The 22,670-nt window shown below is 47.0% G+C and overlaps 1 protein-coding gene across 1 annotated transcript in view; it reads right to left on the bottom strand.

Annotated features, from left to right (window-relative positions):
- Positions 1 to 1,367: 1,367 nt before the first annotated feature.
- The window catches only part of LOC149281178 (rho guanine nucleotide exchange factor 17-like), an 82,670-nt gene continuing 61,367 nt past the window's right edge, over positions 1,368 to 22,670 (bottom strand). The window contains exons 4-21 of the mRNA XM_089499536.1: positions 19,668 to 19,784; positions 18,917 to 19,009; positions 12,743 to 12,919; positions 12,588 to 12,638; positions 11,772 to 11,881; positions 10,868 to 10,953; positions 10,343 to 10,461; positions 9,802 to 10,015; positions 9,186 to 9,259; positions 8,902 to 9,095; positions 7,722 to 7,966; positions 5,419 to 5,665; positions 5,024 to 5,110; positions 4,560 to 4,627; positions 4,041 to 4,189; positions 3,662 to 3,836; positions 2,573 to 2,830; positions 1,368 to 1,558 (exon numbers count right to left, since the gene is read on the bottom strand). Coding sequence (XP_089355662.1) covers positions 1,368 to 1,558; positions 2,573 to 2,830; positions 3,662 to 3,836; positions 4,041 to 4,189; positions 4,560 to 4,627; positions 5,024 to 5,110; positions 5,419 to 5,665; positions 7,722 to 7,966; positions 8,902 to 9,095; positions 9,186 to 9,259; positions 9,802 to 10,015; positions 10,343 to 10,461; positions 10,868 to 10,953; positions 11,772 to 11,881; positions 12,588 to 12,638; positions 12,743 to 12,919; positions 18,917 to 19,009; positions 19,668 to 19,784 — 2,655 coding nt within the window. The remainder of the gene's footprint in view (positions 1,559 to 2,572; positions 2,831 to 3,661; positions 3,837 to 4,040; positions 4,190 to 4,559; positions 4,628 to 5,023; positions 5,111 to 5,418; positions 5,666 to 7,721; positions 7,967 to 8,901; positions 9,096 to 9,185; positions 9,260 to 9,801; positions 10,016 to 10,342; positions 10,462 to 10,867; positions 10,954 to 11,771; positions 11,882 to 12,587; positions 12,639 to 12,742; positions 12,920 to 18,916; positions 19,010 to 19,667; positions 19,785 to 22,670) is intronic.

The following is a 22,670-nucleotide window of genomic DNA, read 5'->3' as shown; positions in this document are numbered from 1 at the left end:
TTTCCTTCTATTATAAGAATCACTGCTCTGAGAATTGGGACCCCACCTGCTAAACGGTGTATTTACGTACTTTTTAACACTAGCGGCCCCAAAGTTACCTTTGTATTCTCCATGACCTTCCGCCTAAGTGCTCTGACAATTATAAGTGAAGAATTCCCATTGCCGCAAGCCACGGCTGAGAGTGTTTACTGTCTTAAAGGCCCCATCTAAGAAAATAAACACATTTTTTTTTAAAAACAGCAAAAAAATAATAAAATAAATAAATCGGAAAAAAAATTGGTTAAAAGGAAGATTTTTAACGAATTAAAAGCCAATAAAAGATATTTTAAAGCCCTTTTTTTTTTTTTTTTTTTTTTTTTTTTTTGGACACTGCCAAGAAGAGGGGAGGTTATCCTAAAAAAAATGGAATAAAAAGAAGAAAACTATTTTAGAATAAGGATTTTTCATGAAAGTCGGCTGATGTCTGTGAACCCAGGAACACGCAAACCAAAAAGAAAAAGCGAAGCTCCGGGGAGATCTATCCTCGTTCAGATGAGAAAGTCAGCGTTCTCCTTAAGGCAATGGTCCTGACCCCCCCGGTGCCAAAATAAGACCCTCTCTTAGGGTATTACCTCTGGGCTTAGAGAGATCGGTGAAGCCATCCGGCCCCCAATCTCTCCGCACTAAAAAATATTAACATTTTTACGCAAGCTTCCACTTGACAATAAATAAGAACATTTTATATATATATATATATATATATATATATATATATATATATATATATATATATATATATATATATATATATATATATATATATAGTTGGCCTAGGGAGCCCAGTTTTAAAGCCACAGATATGGAGCGTACCAGTCGGACCTCCAGTTTGGTAAGTGGACCACGGATGATGCCTCTGGTGTTAGTGCCGGAGAGGAGTGCCGACGTTCCACCAAGTTTCCGAGGCCAATGTCCACTAAGCGGGGGTTGATACCGTAATAGAGAGACCGGAAGGAGCTTTGGACAGGTATAAGCGGACCGGAGCGGACAGGAGACCAAGGGGTCCATTCGTTCCCCATTAAGCTTTGGCTGTAGGCACCGTCTTTGAGCGCATGTACCGCGTGGTTAGCGAGGGCTTTGGTTTCTTCCTCCCGTTTCCTTTACATTGTAAAATATGCCGTTTCCGTAACAACGAATCTTTGGCCAAACAGCCGCGCGCTCCTAGGCACAGATTAAAGCCCCCCGGGAAGGAAGGCTTCAGGCCCTGCTTTGCTTTGGAACAAAATCACCTATGGACCTTTTCAGCAGGTTATATTTTAACAACAAGTCAATGGAGAAGAAGGGGGGGGACAACCAGGGGCGGCGTGGGACATGGCGGCCCACATCCCACCTCACACCCTCCAAAGGAGAAGGTGGTTGGTGCTGTCGTCCCTCCCCACCGTCTCGCTGCTGTTGGTGAGTCTGAAGTCCTCGTATCCGTCTCCGCCGCTGATGACCAGGATTTTGGACTTGGACTGATTGATGGCGGAAGGCCGGTGTCTGGCGGAGTCCCTCGTTTCTGTGTCGGACGTCTGCTCGTTGCCTGTGAGATGAGAAGAGGCGTAAGAGACACGTTGTATGGCGGCCATTCATCAAAGCTACCTATGGCTTCCGCTTCTTGTATGGCATTAGACGGGAGATATTCGGTTCAAACGTCTCGGGGCCCCAGAACTCAATCATCGTCTGCCCTGACGTTCTCTCCCTTCTCCTCCCTTACAAAGGCGGATAATAACAACAATAATAACATTATTACTTATTATTGTATTAATACTATTAATATTATTATTAATAGTATTAATAATAATATTAATAGTATTAATACAATTAATATTATTATTAATATTTTATTATTATGTTTATTACTATTATTGTTATTAATATTATTTTATTATTATTTTTTATTACTATTTATATTACTATTATTATTAATATTATTTTATTATTTTTTTTTATTACTATTTATATTACTAGAATTAACATTACTTTATTATTATTTTTATTAATATTTATATTACTATTATTAATATTATTTTATTATTATTTGTATTAATATTTATATTATTATTTTATTAATATTTATATTATTATTATTGATGATGTGCAAACAAAACTTAAATAATGATGACATTCAATATCACTGATATTATTTTTAAGGGTGGTCCTCAATAAAATGAATTGTAGGGTGGGATTTAAAAAAAAAAAATCCTATATTGGTATTTAAAGCCACCAGCCTTTCCCTTAAAACTAGGGGTAATGTTATGGCAGAGTTATAGAGGGATGGATCAGCCTCCCAGCAGAGGTGGTGAGGGCTAATGCCGGGGAAGAAGTCCCAGGAGAGGAACATGGACGCCCCTAACAGGAATTCCAAATGGGCCAATAGGTTCTTGGGCGGCATTTACAAAATCTATCCGTGTTTCACGGCTGCCGATTATTTTATTGGACGCGGGATCCCACATGTTGGAGATGTTGGCTCGCAAAAGTAGCTGATATGGCAACCCCAAACGGAGACCTACTGGAGGCATCTAACACACCTTCCGATGTGACAGCAGATACCCACCCAGATCTCCCGGCAGCGGGAAGTTGACGTCAAACCCTTCGGGCAGCTCCACGGAGGTGAGGAAGCGGACGTGGCCCGTGTGCCCCTGCGACAGTCCCACCGGGTTGAGCGGACCCTTCAGGGAGTTGGGGCTGGAAGGGACGGAGAGGGTGAGCACCACGCCAGCGCTGGTCCCGATCCACAGAAGGTCCTTGCAGGCCAGCAGAGCCGTAATTCGCAGACACGCCGACTTATGCTGCCGGATGATGGCGTCGGAGCCTTGAGGAAAAAAAAAAAAAACCCATCAGAAAGGCGCCGGGGTTATCGTCACATCGAGACACGTTCCGAAACAAATATTTTTCATAAAAAAAACCCAGGAAATTGTTTACGGTAAGAAGCCCCACGTCTGGGACCTTCGTGGTTTTTCGCTTTCGCTCAAAATATTTGTTGCCGGAGACTTCCGAGGCTTGCGAGTGGAGCGCCGCGCAGGGGCAAATAACAGTTTATCATCTTAAATATTTGTGGCCCGGGTTTGGTCAGACTGTCCGCCCGTGACATCATAGCCCAGCGACACCAAACAATAACACCTCTGTTTTTATCTCTTCCACCTGACGAGGCTTCAATTTTGTTCGATAAAAAAAAAAAACTTTGACTGCTCCTTTGGAACTAATTCTATTTTTATTTTTTTAATCAGATTAAAAATATGTTTTTTGTTTTTCTACCCCAGTTATAGTTTTTGCCCCATAATATCCTGTTTTCATGCAGCTGCGTATCAGCCTCGCTCTGTTATCTGAACCCCCATCTACTAGACAAACACCCCGACTTCTTATCACACGGCCTGTGGGAAACAATAGAACGGCTCGGTCTAAATCACACAGCCGGACTCTCTGACTAATGAAAGTCTATGGAGGAACGGACTTCATCAGTACTGCCATAAACCATCAGCTCAGTGTGGTGCCTCTGCAGAGGTCACTCAAAATATCCCATGACACTGGCGGCCAGACATGAGATTCTCTCCACAGAGAGCCGGTTCTCATCCTGAGGTTCTGGGGAGGAATAAGGCTATTATGTGATCGGTTTTGGAGAGGTCCAGGAACCGACAGTAGTTACCTGCTAGCATTTTGTGCACAGGTGGGGCAATATCAACCTCTGCCAGCTGCTCGAAGTTGGTGGCGTGGTAAAGCCGGACCTGCGCGCTGCTTTGTAAGGCGATCCACATTCCGAGGCACGAGCTCACCATGCACGTGACGCTGCGGCTCTGATCCTGCCCGATGTGAAACGCGTGCTGGGGCAGAAAGAAAATGCGTGTTACGTGTAACAGAAAAAAAAAACACACCAAAAATGTAACATAATGGGCAAATTCATTATTCCCCGTTCTCAAAAACTAGCTTCCGTAAAAAGCTGATTGGTGGGAGGCAAAAAAAGGGGAGGGGCCATAAATATTTATGATGCAGCGCCCCCTCCTGGCTGGATTTTTGGGGGTAATTACCTCCTGGAGCAGGGAGCTGGTGTTAAAAACGGTGATTCTGTTCTGGCATCCGCACCACAGCTTGCCGGAGACCGACACCATTTTCGTTACTGGGCTGCCGGGGGAGCCGAGAGGGAGAGTTTTTGAATTTTGAGGGTCCCAGAAACTTCCTGAATTAAAAAGAACAATAATAAAAAAAACAATAAAATGTATAATTAAATTTTATAAAGAACCGCCTAATATACAGTGCAAAAAAAACACGCAATACGGCAGAACATGCGCAGTTCGGTTCATATGTTCTTTATAACACAGGGGGAAAGTTCTTAACTCCAAAAGGTTATGGTAGGAAGAAGTTTTACGAGGGGGGGTCAGGAAGGAAAGCTGTATTTTGGGGGTCTGTGGTTAGAGAAGGATTAGGAAACGTTGCTATTGGGGGGGAGCACAGAAAGAATCCAGTGGAGGGGGGGTATTTAAATGCTGCAGACTTTATACATAAACCTCATCTGTAACGCTGAGTGACACTCAGGAAGACTCACTCACCTGCTTCCCTCTGATACACGATCAGCTCTCCATTGGCCAGCGATACAAACACCTGATTATCCAGATAGCTGTAAAAAAAAAAAAAAAAACATTTAAAAAAAAAAAAAAAAAACATTTTAAAAAAAATAAAAAAATTAATCCCTTTGTTTTGGAAAATTAATAAAAAATAAGAAGTCAAATGAATCGTATTTCTAGAAAAGCTATTAGGAAGATTTGGGGTTAACGTTTAAACATCGACATGGATGATCTCAATGGGGTTTTAATGCTAAAGCAGGAGCCGCAGGACATGGGTCACGTGACACAAAAGCGAGCGCCGATAGGTCGAATCTTCTCAAACGTTTCCGTGTAGACTCTTTTTGCCATTTCTTCATAATTTAATTAGGAAAGTTACGTGTGCGAGGGTACAGGGCGCAAGAGGGGACACAATCCGAGACGGGGGCGTCACGGTAACGGGGGATACTTACAGGATACACATAACGGAAGCCGAATGCTGCATCTTCATGCTGTTTTTGCGGTTGCGGATGTTGTCCGAAGACTGGTAGACATGGATGCTGCGAAACAGGGAGTAATCAGTACCGAGAATCACAAGCGGCGGCCCCGTGTACTGGATACAGTAATAGAAAGGGGAACCATCCAGCCAATGGGAGGCTGAATCTCTGCCTCGATACCGTCCCATTGGCCGGCCAATGTTTTAGAACATGACACGCAGACACGGGGTCTTCTATGTATTATATACACCCATGTGTGATAAAGTAGCCCCAGGTTTAGCGCGCCCCCTACTGTTGGTGAGGGTTGGCCTTGGTGATTTTTGCAGCGCGTTGGGGAAATGATTTTGGATTCATACAGGTTCCTCACTCACCAGCCGTCCTCTGTGCCCAGCCACATGGAGCTCTGATAGGCTTCTGGGTCAATGCTCAGAAGGTCCTCCAGACTTCCCCGCGAGAAGGAGCCTCGGCTGGACCTCCTCGCCGCGCTGTCATCCGGCGGGCTCTCGCTGTCTCTGTTCTGGTTGAACGTGCTGGGGATCGGGAGGAAACCGGATTCCTGCTCTTCCTCCGAGCTGGTGGTCTCGGCGGTGGTGTCCTTGGCACTTTGCATCTCCTCGTCTGATGGAGAGAACACACAGCAACGACTCGTTACCAGAGACAAAGCAGATCACCACCCGCTGATTACGGTTAATGGGGTACAGATGTCCCCCGAAATCTTGAAACATTGTTGCCACAGTTTTTGTTGCCCCATTGTTACATTCTAAGAAGAGCGGCTGAAATACAAAAGCTACAGCGAAGCGTCTGCACAAGAACCAAATCACAACGAGATGTTCTAGAGATCTAATGGGTATCCGGTTCCTCTCGCCCGCTGCATGTAAGATTCGACTTGAAGACAAGTTTAAGGCTTTAATTAGAAAAGTGTTAACTCAGACTCGAGGACACGTAATACGAGACTCCAGAACGACATCAACATATTGGAGAGAGTTCAGAGGAGAGCGACTTAAATAAGGAACGGTCTGCAGAATAAAAATCAACAGGAAAGACTAAGAGAACTCAGTATCTCCGGCTTGGGGGAGAGAAGAGGGAGGGGACGTGAGAGAAGGCATGGGAGAGAGGAGAGAGAAGGGGATGGGAGAGAAAAAGGGAATGGGAGAGAAAAGGGGATGGGAGAGAAAAGGGGATGGGAGAGAAAAGAGGATGGGAGAGAGGAGAGAGAGAAGGGGATGGGAGAGAGGATGGGAGAGAGGAGAGAGAGAAGGGGATGGGAGAGAGGAGAGAGAAGGGGATGGGAGAGAGGAGCGAGAGAAGGGGATGGGAGAGAGGAGCGAGAGAAGGGGATGGGAGAGAGGAGCGAGAGAAGGGGATGGGAGAGAGGAGAGAGAGAAGGGGATGGGAGACAGGAGAGAGAAGGGGATGGGAGAGAGGAGAGAGAGAAGGGGATGGGAGAGAGGAGAGAGAGAAGGGGATGGGAGAGAGGAGAGAGAAGGGGATGGGAGAGAGGAGAGAGAGAAGGGGATGGGAGAGAGGAGAGAGAGAAGGGGATGGGAGAGAGGAGAGAGAGAAGGGGATGGGAGAGAGGAGAGAGAAGGGGATGGGAGAGAGGAGAGAGAAGGGGATGGGAGAGAGGAGAGAGAAGGGGATGGGAGAGAGGAGAGAGAAGGGGATGGGAGAGAGGAGAGAGAAGGGGAAGGGAGAGAGAAGGGGATGGGAGCAAGGGGAGAGAGAAGGCATGGGAGAGAGGAGAGAGAAGGGGATGGGAGAGAAAAAGGGAATGGGAGAGAAAAGGGGATGGGAGAGAAAAGGGGATGGGAGAGAAAAGAGGATGGGAGAGAGGAGAGAGAGAAGGGGATGGGAGAGAGGATGGGAGAGAGGAGAGAGAGAAGGGGATGGGAGAGAGGAGAGAGAAGGGGATGGGAGAGAGGAGCGAGAGAAGGGGATGGGAGAGAGGAGCGAGAGAAGGGGATGGGAGAGAGGAGCGAGAGAAGGGGATGGGAGAGAGGAGAGAGAGAAGGGGATGGGAGAGAGGAGAGAGAAGGGGATGGGAGAGAGGAGAGAGAGAAGGGGATGGGAGAGAGGAGAGAGAGAAGGGGATGGGAGAGAGGAGAGAGAAGGGGATGGGAGAGAGGAGAGAGAAGGGGATGGGAGAGAGGAGAGAGAAGGGGATGGGAGAGAGGAGAGAGAAGGGGATGGGAGAGAGGAGAGAGAAGGGGATGGGAGAGAGGAGAGAGAAGGGGAAGGGAGAGAGAAGGGGATGGGAGCAAGGGGAGAGAGAAGGGGTTGGGAGAGAAGAGAGAGAATGGGATGGGCGAAAAGAGAGAGAAGGGAATGGGAGAGAAGAGAGAGAGAAGGGGATGGAAGAGAAGAGAGAGAGGAGAGGATGGGAGAGAGTGGGAGAGACATTTAAATACATAAAAGGATTTAACAAAGTACAGGAGGGAATTTATTTCAAAGGAGGAGGAAAGTTACAAGAGACCGGAATCCAGCACTAGAGAGTCAGAGACTGAGATGGAACGGAGTTTTATGTTACGGACTGGGCGGTGGATCTGTGTTTGGAAGGAGGCGATTACTGTAACCACGTTGAGCGGAGATGTAGGACGGTCGCCAGGCTAGCAGAGCAAAGCGCCAGAGACATAAAAACCGGCGGAGCGTTTTCGCTGCGGGAGCCAATGCTTACTTCCAAAGCTGGAGGAGATGGTGGAGCGGCTGGTCTGCAGCGTGCCGGACGGGCTCGGGGAGGACTCGTCATCTGTGTCGTCACTGTCAAAAGGGACCAGGTCGCGGCTGGCGCTGTCGGTGTGCTCGGAGAGCTCCAGCGACGAGCCGGAGATCGAGATGTGAAGGCACTGCTGGGCAGCCGGTCCGTCGAGGGCCGGTGGAACCTGCTCCGACGTCTGACTCGCCAGAGGTCTGGGCCTCTCCCTGGAGAAGAATGGGACGTTGCCGGTGACATTCCCAGTGAACCCACCGCCAGGAACATTTCCAATTAAAACCAGGGCTCATCACAGGGTTTCATCTCCAGGCCCCACAGCCACTAAATACCCTTCAGGTCCCAAACCATGTTCTACCCCATTGCTGGAGGCAACACGCAACGCAACACGCAACTGGAGGAACGTCAAGGAACGTTATCTACTCTTTCAAAGCACAGCCTGAATGAAGCTCGTTATCGCCTCTACACAGTACATTCCTTCACGGTCTACGCCAGCGTTCTGGATCTTCCGCGGCTTAAATCCCTGACTCCACCACCATTCCACCATTCTCGTAGCTCATCAATAATCGAAAGTCACGGCACAGTTTGAAGGCTAATCCCCCAATTCCTAGAAAAATAAATATAAATCGCCCCCCCCCCTCCCCACCCACGGAAGTCTCTGAACATCTGGGTCATATTTTCCAGTATTCGTATCATTTATATCTTGAGAAAGTCAGGAATGCCACAACGGATCTATCTCTGTAGGACACGTCTACCGCACCGCACACTTACTCCATACGACGGGTCAACACTAGGCTGATAGACAGTCTACGGCACCCACCTGTGTTAAAGGAACACCATCTTCCAGAGAATGGATCGATGACCAAAAGAACCCTCGCAACATTTCAAGAAGTTTTAAGTGACAGCAACCAAAGTTCTCCAACACTTTGGGAAACCCCCTAAACAATCTACATAATAATAGATTGTAAGCTCACAAGACCAGGTCCCTCTTCCCCCAGCGCTACGGAAGCTGCTGGCGCTCTATACATAAGATGCTAGCTTGTGGAACATCCCTGGTCTTTGGGAAATGGTTGGCACCACCATTAGGTCCTCCGCTGTCCCCACCACCCGGGTACGAGACGCCCCCCCCCCCCAACCGCGCGCTTACCTGTAGCTCCTCTTCAGCCCCGGCACGGACGCGATGCACAGGATCCTGGCGGAGCAGACGGCAATGCACGCTTCTACCGTGGGCTCGTTCCTGATACTCAGGAGGCAGACCTGGCCCACGTAGCCGTCGCTGTTACACACCCACACCTCGCGGACGTTCTCCGCGCCGCTCTGACTGGGAGACGCGCAGGAAAACTGCCATGGAGACAGAACGTTCACAATGACAAAGGAACTGCTGTCGGCACAAAAAGAGGTGGATTCTCATTTTTTTTTTTTTTAACGTACCTGCATCCCACTCCTGGTCTTCATGATGGGAATGGCCTTCAGGAACTCGGGGTCCAGATAGTTCTTACTGGATGCTGTAAAGCAGGAGATGAATTCAGGGGATCTGGTGCAACAAGCAATTTTAAGGGACAACTAAGACGTTTTGATAACGGGCTAATAATTGGGTGTCTATATATATTAATAGTGATTCGAGGACTCCCTGTCTCCACCGTTGGAGAAAGTTTCACCGGGTCGAAGTCACACATCACCCCGGGGGGCAAAAAGAGACAATAAAATAATGTGTCTCAAATAGTATGTATAGGTTTCTTTTTCTAGGGGGTCAATTATAATGGAGATGCCCCTGTTGACTAGGATTTGAGACCTTCCTACTCTGTAACCCTCCTGGTGAAGGTGGACAGTGGGGTGGAGAGACGCCCTGGAGAACTTTCCTATGGAAGTTCTAAGGAACACCGGTGGTCCTGGAACCAGAAGGAGACGGCCGCGGCTGTATGGCACAAGATTGCGGTCTCATTTCGGGCAAGGAACCTGCGACCCCGCTAATGTTCTCCAGGACGTCTTCCGATGGACCACCCGGCGGACGCGTGAAGACACGCAGCCTCCCCCTGAAGCGGACTACCTAGTTTCTTCTTTGCGTCATCGAAGGCGTGCTCAAAGTGGAGCCGGGCTTCCGGGTTGCTGAACTCAAAGATGAAGGATTCGGTGCCGTCCGCCTTCGCGGTGGTCAGCTCCACTTTGTTGGGTGGGAAGGACATGGTGAAAGCGAGCGATTGCTTCTCGGCCAGCTCGCGATGCACTGATGCCATCATATCTTTGATGACGTCATCGAGGCTCTGCCCAGCCCAGAAAATGACATTTTATTTTTAATCAATAAATATATTTAAATGTTAATATATTCAAATTGCATATTTTAACAGAAAAATGCAGACTACAACATGAAAAATAAACGAAATATATTCCAAGAACAAATTATTCCACGCATTGTCATTTTTTTTGGTACATAGACTGGGATTTAACACTCAAGGTACTACCAACTCTTCTAGAAGGTTCTACAAAGCATGTACAACTCTTTTTGTCACTAAAAAAAAGCCCCTATGGATAAAGGTATGCTAGGATATAAGTCGGGGCGCATAAAAATGTCTCCTGTTAGGAGTGCTCACCTGGTGTGGGAAGCTGAGGGTCTCGGAGAGTTTGCTGATCTGCCCCATGGTGCTCAGGTCCTCGTCCAGGCGGCTGATGGTTTTCTGTATGCTGTCTCGGTTGGAGGCTTGGGAGGTTCCTGGGTGAGGGGGGCAAAAGCCAGAGCAGTTCCAGGGGTGGGCAAATGATTGGGTAAACAAGGGGCAACAAGCACAGGGACCCTTGTTAAGAGTCCGATACCACTCCCCGACAACCCAGTACCCCGCCATTACTAATATACGCCTATGGGGATCTGCGTTACTCGTGCAATGAAGCGGCTGCTCCTGATTGGCCAGCGCACAGTGGCGCAACGCGTAGACGCAACCCAGGAACTGCTTTATGTATAGCCAATAATACTTTATATAAAATATAATATATATACATTGTATTTTATACATGGGGGATTTTTCCGTGTTAAACGCATGTATGATACCCGCAGCCACAAGAGCCAGTAAGATTTAGAGAACATGCCCCTCGTCCCGGGGGATAAAGCCCCCCCCGCGTACCTTTCACGATATCCACGTCCTCCAGGGGCAGTTTCCAGAGCAGTTTGTATTTGCTGGTGATGTCGATGACGCTGGCCGCCGTGTACCTGCAACACAAGCCCGTTATGTTTCCCCCCGCATTTCCAGAAATGACCACACGGGGGCTCCATCGGCCCTTCAAATGCCTGCGGGGAATGCGACACTGGGGGCAGCTAACAAATTATTACTTATCATACGGCGACAAGAATTCCCGCAGCACCCTACATAGTCCCTACATACGACGGGGTCTGAACCAGAACCGGCCCGCTACAGTCGGCACAGAGGGTCCTCTCAGCGTGTTAGTGAAAATACCCAATTTAACTCTTACCGTACCGCCGCACGCATATAGGTAGCCTTACTTCTATTTGCCGTAGGCTATAACTCCTATCATGCTCGGCATCCCCAGCAAGGTAGGAATGCTTTTTATTCTTAGAAGATCTCATCATTTTCCAGGAATTCTGGAATTTTTCCGAAAGGCCCCCCCTTTTCTGGATCCATAAAGACCGATTACAATGTATCCTTCTTTTTTTCCCCCTCCCCGTATAACAAATAGCTTCTCCTGTGTTTTGATGCCAGAAAATTGGAAGCCTGGAAGAGCCCGAGCCGTCCCGGTGCCAGCCGCTGGTATCTAGAGACGGATCTGCTTCTTACGCGGCTAATTAACTCTTTCGTGACCAGTGGCCTTTAAAGTGTTAAAAGTACGATATAGAGGGGGGGGGAGTGTAAAGGGTAAAAGCAGTGTTGGCGTTAGACATGAAAGAGTACAGAAACACCAAATAAAACTATAAATACTCAGTGTTCTAGAATTTCTAGGGATGCTTTGTGTAGAGAATGCATTTCACGCTCTACGTTGCGATTGGTCAAAAAGATCGGCGAGGATACTCACAAGCTCATTGAACTGCGGCGCAGGGACCCCGACTTCCTTTTCGAGGTGGTGCAAATCAACAGGTCTGTAAACAGGAAAAGCGATCGTTCCTTCTTACCCCCGACGGCTTTCTGAGGAACAGAGAGAGAGAGAGAAGGTTTCAGGGGGCAAATGTCTCGCCCAGCGAGACGCCAAGGACCAAGAGGGTGGACTTTGTTGTTTCTCGATGTGCCACGACTTTTATTTCTACTTTTTCGAAGTTGGTGGCCAAACTTGACCGTCCATGAACGTTATAGACGTGGGAGGATTCTGGATAAGTATCTGGGTGGTCAGGGGGCAAATGTCTCGGCTCATGGTGTAGGGAGGGCAACGCAAACATTCCCTTTGGAGTCCGGATTCCAGAACTTTAAATAGAAATCTTAGCTTATAACAGAGAATGGAGGAAGCGATCGGGTAGAAGCCCAGGTGCTCTAGAACTACAAGGGCCATGATGTCCCACCAACCACTCACATAACTGACCAAGTGCTATGGGGAGAGTAGCTACCCTCGCCATAGAACTTTCTGCGGCCGTTGTTTAGTATAGTGTGGGGTTGAAGACCTGCCGATCATTTACACGATGGTCTCCTCGGTTCTCCATTCTAAGGTATTACAGAGGAGTCTAAGAGGAGAACTAAAGGCCACCGGTGGTCTTCTGCTCACATTGATGATGGGAATGTCTCATGTCACCTGGATTCCTCCACCAGCTACGATCGATGGAAAGACGAATTCCCCCCGACACACGGAAATGTCTCTGAACCCCCGTTACGGTCCAAGAAGAAGGTGAAGAACGCAACTTACCACTTCTGCCACCATCTCCTGCCGCACAAACCTCCGGAAAGGAACTTGGAGCTGTGGGTAGAAGATGCACGGGGGGTTATCGCTCCGTAGAAAGCTAAGTAGACCAGCTGATGTCTGATAACCACCCACACCTTAGTTAGGGAACCGGCACTTACGTCCTCCATGCCTTCAATATGGGACTCTATCTCCTGGAGGATCCTGGTGTCTCTCTCGGCCTCCTCGGCGTTCCTCATGCCTTTGTTTATTCTCTCTGCTAACTGCTTGATATTTCTCTGGGCGTTTAATAGACATGGGTAGTCCGGATGGTCCTCGGGGGTATGTTTCAGCAGGTCCTGGAGGAATTACAGGAGCGAGAAGTCAGAAGTCCACGCGTGGCATCAATAAGGCCGTCGGACTGTACATTAAGTATTCCGCTGGGGTAGAACCCAACCAAACGAGCCTAGAAAGTAAGAATTTCCTGACAAGGGTGGTTGGGCAGTTAAGTGAGGCTGCCCCAGGTACCACCTTAGGCAATTTATTAGGCAATTAATTAAATAAGTGAAAATGTTTGGCCTTCTAGATAGCTTAGGTTCTAGATTTAGATTTTTTTTCTCATTTTCTTGTATTTTAATTTATATTTTTTTGCATTGATAATAAAAAAAGGTTATTTTCTTAGAATGGTGCAAGGCCAGGGTGATCCAGACTCCGCCCGGCTCTAGAACTCTGTTCTGGAGGAACTAACGGTCGTGGTCTCTTATTGGCTGGTGGGTCACACGAGAGTTACAGCAGAGCCAATGGGAACCCTCGTCCAGGTTCCGGGGCGTCATGGACACGTCGGAAAGGATAAAACCACCCGCCCGTAAAAGACTGGCGAAGGACTCGATACTCTGAGCGGTGAGCGGACGTACCGTGAAACCGGCGCATGTACATGGAAAAACAGCACGGAATGCAAAAAAATGCGCATTGCACGAGAGACGCTCACCCGCAGGACTGAATTTTGGGCTTAAATGTTATCTTTGTACCTACTTTTGTAACTGGGGTGGAAGCAGCCCCCGGGGCATCTGTGTTGTGGAGGCTGACATGACTTTAACCATTTAACTGCCAACAGGGGCAAAGAAATGAAACAACCCCCCCCCCCCAAAAGAAAAGTATGATCTAGAAGGACAGACCTCCGGGGACAAGGGGGCCGCCGGTTACCCCAGTACACCCCCCCCCAATGTGTAACGAGTACGTCCGAGGACCAATAAAGCAATGACTGCGTCCTTGTTGCCCCTGGTGGGCGGAAGGGCAGGTAAGCCCCCCCGGTGTGATATACAGTATAACGACGCATGGAGAAGCCCCAAACATTCCTGAGACATAAGGGGGGAATTCCCTTAATGAGGGGCTCCCGACGCTCATTTGGGGTTATGTAAAAAAAAGTGATTATTATCACCATAGCAACTGGACTGATCATGCTGCTGGGAAGATTCTATTAGTTGCTATGGTTACAAGAGAACCTATCAAACCTTTTATATAAAACCCTCAATGAGCTTAGTTATTAACCAGTTACTTCTCAAGGGAAAACATATATATTATATATATATATATACCAGTATATACGGTATACACATATACACACACACACACACATATACACACAGATATATATATATATATATATACACATATATACACATATAGTTATATATACATATACACACATATATATATATATATACACACACCAGTATATACGGTATATACATAGACACACATATATATATATACATATACAAATATATATTTATAACTTCAAATTCCAGCCTCCCTAAAAAGGAGCCAAATAATATATTTAAAAGATCAAAAACCTACAAGAAAAGGCTAATAAACACATCATTCGGCGGGTGCGGGGGATGGGAGGGCGTCCAGATTTGGCCCATACACTGTGCCGGAGGTCCCGCGGCAGCTTGTGTCAATCAAACCCTAACACTGCGGTCCGTGTGAAAGGAAACAGGGGGCTGAAGCCGACCCACTCGCCGCAGCGGGGTACCGGCCAAAAAAAAAGGGGAGGAAAATCCCTAAAGATTAACGTAATTTATTACAATATACATTTGTTTTGGAATGGAATATAGAGAACGTTTGCCACAAACTTTCATTAGCTGGCTGAGGATGGTGGGATTTCTAGGTGGTTTCCTTTTTTTTTTTAAACTAGTTTAAGAGCTCTTATCTCCGCAAGAGACACCACACATCATATTCCCGTATGTATTGCTTTATATAGCGCCGTCATATTCCACAGCGCTGTACAATGGGTAAATAACAGGACATAACAAGCAGGGCGTCACATGGCTAGGAGGGTCTTGCACAAAGAGCTTACAATCTAGAAGAGTATCATGCAAAAGTAGTAGACGGTGCGTTTTGATCTACACGCCCAGCTTGGGGTGGTTCGACTACAAATTAATGTATAGCTCAACAGAGGCTTTCCTTTATATACGTTATCTACAAGAACAAATAAATTAAAAAAAGACCAAGATTGGGGACTTGGAAAAAAAATCTAGCTATTCTTTGAGGTGCACCCAACTCTCCTGAGGTTTTAGGACTACAACTCCCTGCCAGCTACAACCCTCATCACTCTTTGCCAACCAGGAGGGATCCAGATACCCGTGTCCCCCTTTTTGTTGTTATTGTTCTTAGCCAGCAAGGGGTCAGATGTGGCCCCTGAGTGTAGCGGATTTCCAAACACCATCATCCTCAGACAGCGGAAGGGGGGTTGCAGTCCCCTCCAGTCCATTATCCAGAAGCCAAGAAGGCAACTGCAGAACTGCAACTCCCATCACCCCCTCAGCAATGAACGATCTGTGCCGTGCGGCCGCCTGCCTCTGCCCTAGGATTGGCAGGTATGTCAGTAAGTGAAGTGTTGACGGGTCATTTATTGACATCAGAAAACAAAACGGGGCAAAAAAAATCCCTTTGGCCACACAGAAAGCAACGTAAAAATCCAGACATTAAGGAAAATGGTTTTAAACGGCCCCAAAAATAACAGGTTTTAAATTCCCTACATATTTATTAAAAAAAAAAAATGAGTCAAAGGCAGAATACGACCGAAACAAACAGCTAAAAAAAGCAATCCGGGAGATTAAGACACCAAAGACTCCAGAATGTATTATAAACCCCAGATCATTAATTCTGCGCGGCCACTGAGAGCACCACTTCTGCTGGGAGGCTGTTCCATGTATCTACCACCCCCTCAGTAAAGTAAAACTTCCATTCCATCTCAGCCTCTGATCCTCTAGTGTTAGATTCACTATCATTCAAAAGTTTGAGGTCACTTTCTTGGTTTTAAAAGAAAAGCACATTCTGTCCATTAAAATAACATGGAATGGATCAGAAATCCAGCGCAGACAGGGTTAATGCTGTAAATGACTATTGTAGCTGGAAACGGCTGATTTTTAATGGACTCTCTTCATAGGCGTATAGAGGCCTTTATCACTCCCATCACTCCTGTGTCCCAATGGCCCTTTATCACTCCCATCACTCCTGTGTTCCAATGGCCCTTTATCACTCCCATCACTCCTGTGTTTCAATGGCCCTTTATCACTCCAATCACTCCTGTGTTCCAATGGCCCTTTATCACTCCCATTACTCCTGTGTGCCAATGGCCCTTTATCACTCCCATCACTCCTGTGTTCTAATGGCCCTTTATCACTCCCACCACTCCTGTGTTCCAATGGCCCTTTATCACTCCCATCACTCCTGTACTCCAATGGCCCTTTATCACTCCCATCACTCCTGTGTTCCAATGGCCCTTTATCACTCCCATCACTCCTGTGTTCCAATGGCCCTTTATCACTCCTGTGTTCCAATGGCCCTTTATCACTCCCATCACTCCTGTGTTCCAATGGCCCTTTATCACTCCCATCACTCCTGTGTTCCAATGGCCCTTTTTTTCACTCCCATCACTCCTCTGTTCCAATGGCCCTTTATCACTCCCATCACTCCTGTGTTCTAATGGCCCTTTATCACTCCTGTACTCCAATGGCCCTTTATCATTCCCATCACTCCTGTACTCCAATGGCCCTTTATCACTCCCATCACTCCTGTGTTCCAATGGCCCTTTATCACTCCCATCACTCCTGTGTTCCAATGGCCCTTTATCACTCCCATCACTCCTGTGTTCCAATGGCCCTTTATCACTCCCATCACTCCTGTGTTCTAATGGCCCTTTATCACTCCCATCACTCCTCTGTTCCAATGGCCCTTTATCACTCCCATCACTCCTGTGTTCTAATGGACCTTTATCACTCCCATCACTCCTATACTCCAATGGCCCTTTATCATTCCCATCACTCCTGTACTCCAATGGCCCTTTATCACTCCCATCACTCCTGTGTTCCAATGGCCCTTTATCACTCCCATCACTCCTGTGTTCCAATGGCCCTTTATCACTCCCATCACTCCTGTGTTCCAATGGCCCTTTATCACTCCCATCACTCCTGTGTTCCAATGGCACGTTGTGTCCGCTGATCCAAGTTTAAGTGTAAAAGAAGAATTGATGGTTAGAAACCCTTTTGTAATTATGTTACAGCCAGAAATGTCCTTGGTTTCCATGAAAACAGCGAAGGGACCCCAAACTTTTGAACAGTGTATAACTAAATATCTCTGCATATGAAGAAAGATGCAAGATAATTCTGGATTATTATTATTATCATCATCATTCTGGAATTTTATTATTCGGGATTATTATTATTATTCGGGATTATTATTATTCGGGATTATTATTATTATTCGGGATTATTATTATTCGGGATTATTATTATTATTCGGGATTATTATTATTCGGGATTATTATTATTATTCGGGATTATTATTATTATTCGGGATTATTATTATTATTCGGGATTATTATTATTATTCGGGATTATTATTATTATTCGGGATTATTATTATTCGGGATTATTATTATTCTGGATTGGCCCCCAGTAGGTGTTATTTGCCGCCATACATCGTGGTCGGGAAGGCATCACGTTGTGGCAGTGCACGGCGGAGTTCTTTACATAGTAAATCGTGAAACGCTCTGTATGGGTTTGAGGCCGCGGAGGCCATATAATAACCGCTTAACACGCCAAGAGACGTGCTGGGATTCCGTGCCGCGGGCCGGAGACAAACTGGGACAGTTAATAACGGGACACGTGGCCGACCCGGGGGGGGGGGGGGGGATGTGAAGGATGGGGGTGAGATCTACAGTTTTCTACTGAATACATATGAAGAAAAGACCTCCGAGGTCTCCAAAGCTTAGGTGCAATTTACTCTACGAACATTGGTCCGCTAAATCCTCTCTGGGGCCGATGCAGCGATATATAGTTCTGATAAACCGGCTACTAGCCGCGCATGAGTATTATATATATATTTGTTTTTTAAACCAAGGTTTTATATAAAAAATAAAATAAAAAAACACAAACGAATATTATCAATAATAATTTAAGTAATGAGTTTAGACGGGGCTTCTTGCTCAAGGTTTTGATGGACTGTATATCACGATATAGATATTTGTAACGTTCAAAGAGTTAAATGACAAAGAATAATTTAAAATCAGATTTTACATTTTATTATAATACTAAATTCGGTACATGGATACAACGTAACAACCGCGTCTAGCCAATCAAAGTCCAGCAACATTACGGGATTCCGGGTTGACTTTCATCCTAAACCCCATATCGTCTTCTCACCAGAACCCCCAAAACTGGATTGGGGTTTGGGGGCCAATGTTCCCCCCATCTTTATTACCATACATGGCCACAAGGGGGGCGTGTACCGTGACGCTGTCAGCTCATTGGCTGAATCCTGACTTGCAGTTTCATGTTTAATTACTTATTGATTTATATCATTTTTTTTTTATACAAACCATTAAATCGCACTCTTAAGCAAACACGGTTTAGCAGATCTGTCATTTTATTATTTCCTCTGAACGTTCTATTGAGTACAAACTACACAAAACCCATTTACGAAGACTTTTCCGCTGACATGGCAACAACCTATCACTGCCTGCTGTTCGTACCCCATGAAAATTAAGTGTTCCTGAATAAAAAAAAAAAAAAAAAAAAAAAAAGAGGGACCCAAGGTTTTTATGTTAATTAAAAATATATATTTCTGGAAGGATTTGCGGCTCCAGCGGTATTGGAATCGCTGTCTCTAGCGCTGGATGTAGTTATAAAAGCGTGGACCGGGTGGGACTGCAGCTTTAAGAGGCGTGAGACGAGCGGGGCGCTCTCGGCTCCTCCCAAAGACGGGAAAAATTGGGTGTTTAATGAGAAATGAATGAAAAGAGGCAGATTACTGGAGGGGAAGGTGTCCGATCGTCCTGTTAGATCTCTTACCTTGACGATAAGCTCGTAGCGCGGGATCCTCTGGACGGGTTTAATCATCAGGTCGGAGAGCGCTTGCTTCTCCTTGTTTTCCCGCGTACATTGCTGGAACGGGAGAGGAAAGGGTTAAATCGTAACCTGGGCCCAACAGGGCCAACCATACGGCCAGCGCGCATTCTCCCCGTGTTGGAAGCCACTTGGGCGGTTCTAGAGTTTTAGGGACTCATCGCTACAATAAATTGGTTGAGGTCACATATATATCACTTATAGAACACGCTACATACATGAACACACGCTTATCTCACTAACAGATTTGACTGGTATGTGGCTTACTGTCCTTTGTCCTCTGGATCACATAAATCACCAAAGGTGAGCACTATGAAGCATCTAGAAGAAGAATAATGGGGGTTATTTACCCCGTTTAATGTATAAAGCCGTTTCCTGCTGTTTCTATACACATTATCGGGGCTTTTAGGGCAGTAGAACCCTGCGATCCCCTCATACCCAGCAAACATTCTGACCTCCTAGAAAAGAGGGGCATCAGGGGAGGAAAGAGGGGTAAAGGGGAGGGGAGAGGGGAGAGGGGACTCAGGGGAGGAGAGAGGGGACTCAGGGGAGGAGAGAGGGGACTCAGGGGAGGAGCGAGGGGACTCAGGGGAGGAGCGAGGGGAATTAGGTTCGGAGAGGGGGTATCAGGGTGTGGAAGCTGTGATTGGACGATGATAAAATTCGAAAGTAGAAAGACTTTATTTCACTGACAAACCTCCAGGAACTTCAGAAACGCCGGCCTGGTTTCCTTGGCCACCCTCACGGCGTCCTTGGCGTTGAGAAAGTTGTCGATGTACGCGGAGTAGATCGTCACCAGGATTTCCTTACAAAACTGTATATAAAAAACACATTTTAGCTTCTTTCCCAATGGGAGCCTCAACTCACTGACCTCTACGGTGATACCACCCCAGCCCAGAGTCAGACCTGTAATGGTCGGTTGGGAATCCCAAGGAACACTAAATAATAAGCTCTGAGACCGGGGCGATCCTTTTTTGCATCACCAACTGGCTGCTGGCGCCCATGCGCAGAAACCTAGAAACCTTTTTTTTTCCTTTAATAACATCAAACACACTACGGCCCCCCATGAGAATAATGTTAAGGGGTCACCAGCAATGAAGAATGCATATGAATGCAAAAGAGGGAGAAATGAATTTAAGGGGGGCACTCAGCCAAGTTTAAGAAAGACGCCACTGATTCATTCTGCTCACGGAACGGGCAAAATCGTCTCAAACGAGGGATTTTCACCCATTTTATTAAGTATCACAAAAACAAGTCTATTCTATCGAAGCTCAAAAAAAAATCTATAGACAGGGGCCAACATCACAAGTCCTGGGCCCCGAAACAAACATAAAGACAGGGGCCGCACAAAGCCTGCGGGGGCCAATCCCAGGTATTGGGGCCAATAATGATGAGTCAGGGTTCCCATGAGGACCAGAATTAGGCACATTTGTCGGGTCAGGATGGGCTATTAAAGGGTTAATATTTAAAGAATCTAAAAGGTATGGACACGATTGAATGCTACCAAACGGATGTTGCTTAGCAACAGCAACAAATAAATGCATTCCCCCCCCCCAAACTGACGACGTCTTGTTATATGGCAGGCAGTCCCCATGACGACGATAGTGATTTTTCAACCAGCTCTGGCATTTAACTAGTTAACGGACCGTGGACCCCCCTAAAAAAAGCGGCCAAAGAAAAGCAAATGTGCTCAGAAGAACACTCGGGACGGAGCGCCTGGAGACGCTTCAAACAAAAGCTCTTGAGCGCGCAGGCACGCCGCGCTCCATTACCGACGGGAGACGGTCCAAAGGAGGAGTCTAAAGAGACAGCCAGTGCCGGGACAAGACAGCCCGCCAAACAACGCGGGCAGCGGCTCCAACGCTTAACCACGCCGGCTACGCACCGAGCTCTACCAACCCCCCTGTGTACCCGCAACGCGCTATACAAAGGAGCAACAGCGATACGGAATATGATGGCGCTATATCAAACAACACGCATCATAAACAGCGCTGGCTTCCAGCTGCACGTTGTGTTATAACCGGGAGCGATCTATTCAATGAAACTATTTATTGGTACGATGCAGGTAATAAACGGCAATCCGAGTAATCTCCTGCCGACCGGCGCTTTACAGCAACACCTAAATGCCTCATTCTTCCTAAAACACGAACGCACGCACGCACGCACGCACACACACACACACACACACACACACACACACACACGCACGCACGCACGCACACTATCACTCAGAGGGTCACTTCGCTGTTTTCATGGATTTTCTAACCATCAATTATCCTTTTAAACTTAAACTTGGATCAGCGAACACAACGTGCCATTGGGACACAGGAGTGATGGGAGTGATAAAGAGCCATTGGAATACAGGAGTGATGGGAGTGATAAAGGGCAATTGGAACACAGGAGTGACGGGAGTGATAAAGGGCCATTGGAACACAGGAGTGACGGGAGTGATAAAGGGCCATTGGAACACAGGAGTGATGGGAGTGATAAAGGGCCATTGGAACACAGGAGTGATGGGAGTGATAAAGGGCCATTGGAACACAGGAGTAATGGGAGTGATAAAGAGCCAATGGAACCCAGGAGTGATGGGAGTGATAAAGGGCCATTGGAACCCAGGAGTGATGGGAGTGATAAAGAGCCATTGGAACCAAGGAGTGATGGGAGTGATAAAGGGCCATTGGAACCCAGGAGTGATGGGAGTGATAAAGGGCCATTGGAACACAGGAGTGATGGGAGTGATAAAGGGCCATTGGAACACAGGAGTGATGGGAGTGATAAAGGGCCGTTGGAACACAGGAGTGATAAAGGGCCATTGGAACACAGGAGTAATGGGAGTGATAAAGAGCTATTGGAACCCAGGAGTGATGGGAGTGATAAAGGGCCGTTGGAACCCAGGAGTGATGGGAGTGATAAAGGGCCATTGAAACACAGGAGTGATGGGAGTGATAAAGGGCCATTGGAACACAGGAGTGATGGGAGTGATAAAGGGCCATTGGAACACAGGAGTGATGGGAGTGATAAAGGGCCAATGGAACCCAGGAGTGATGGGAGTGATAAAGGGCCAATGGAACCCAGGAGTGATGGGAGTGATAAAGAGCCATTGGAACCCAGGAGTGATGGGAGTGATAAAGAGCCATTGGAACCCAGGAGTGATGGGAGTGATAAAGAGCCATTGGAACCCAGGAGTGATGGGAGTGATAAAGAGCCATTGGAACCCAGGAGTGATGGGAGTGATAAAGGGCCATTGGAACACAGGAGTGATGGGAGTGATAAAGGGCCATTGGAACACAGGAGTGATGGGAGTGATAAAGGGCCATTGGAACACAGGAGTAATGGGAGTGATAAAGAGCCAATGGAACCCAGGAGTGATGGGAGTGATAAGGGCCATTGGAACCCAGGAGTGATGGGAGTGATAAAGAGCCATTGGAACCAAGGAGTGATGGGAGTGATAAAGGGCCATTGGAACCCAGGAGTGATGGGAGTGATAAAGGGCCATTGGAACACAGGAGTGATGGGAGTGATAAAGGGCCATTGGAACACAGGAGTGATGGGAGTGATAAAGGGCCATTGGAACACAGGAGTGATGGGAGTGATAAAGGGCCGTTGGAACACAGGAGTGATAAAGGGCCGTTGGAACACAGGAGTGATGGGAGTGATAAAGGGCCATTGGAACACAGGAGTGATGGGAGTGATAAAGAGC

Source organism: Sceloporus occidentalis, unplaced genomic scaffold (assembly GCF_023333645.1).
Source record: "Sceloporus occidentalis isolate IW3139 unplaced genomic scaffold, rSceOcc1.0.p SCAF_137, whole genome shotgun sequence".
Classification (NCBI taxonomy): Eukaryota; Metazoa; Chordata; class Lepidosauria; order Squamata; family Phrynosomatidae; genus Sceloporus; species Sceloporus occidentalis.
Note: the sequence above shows the minus strand (reverse complement) of the source record. Positions and strands in the feature narration are given on the sequence as shown.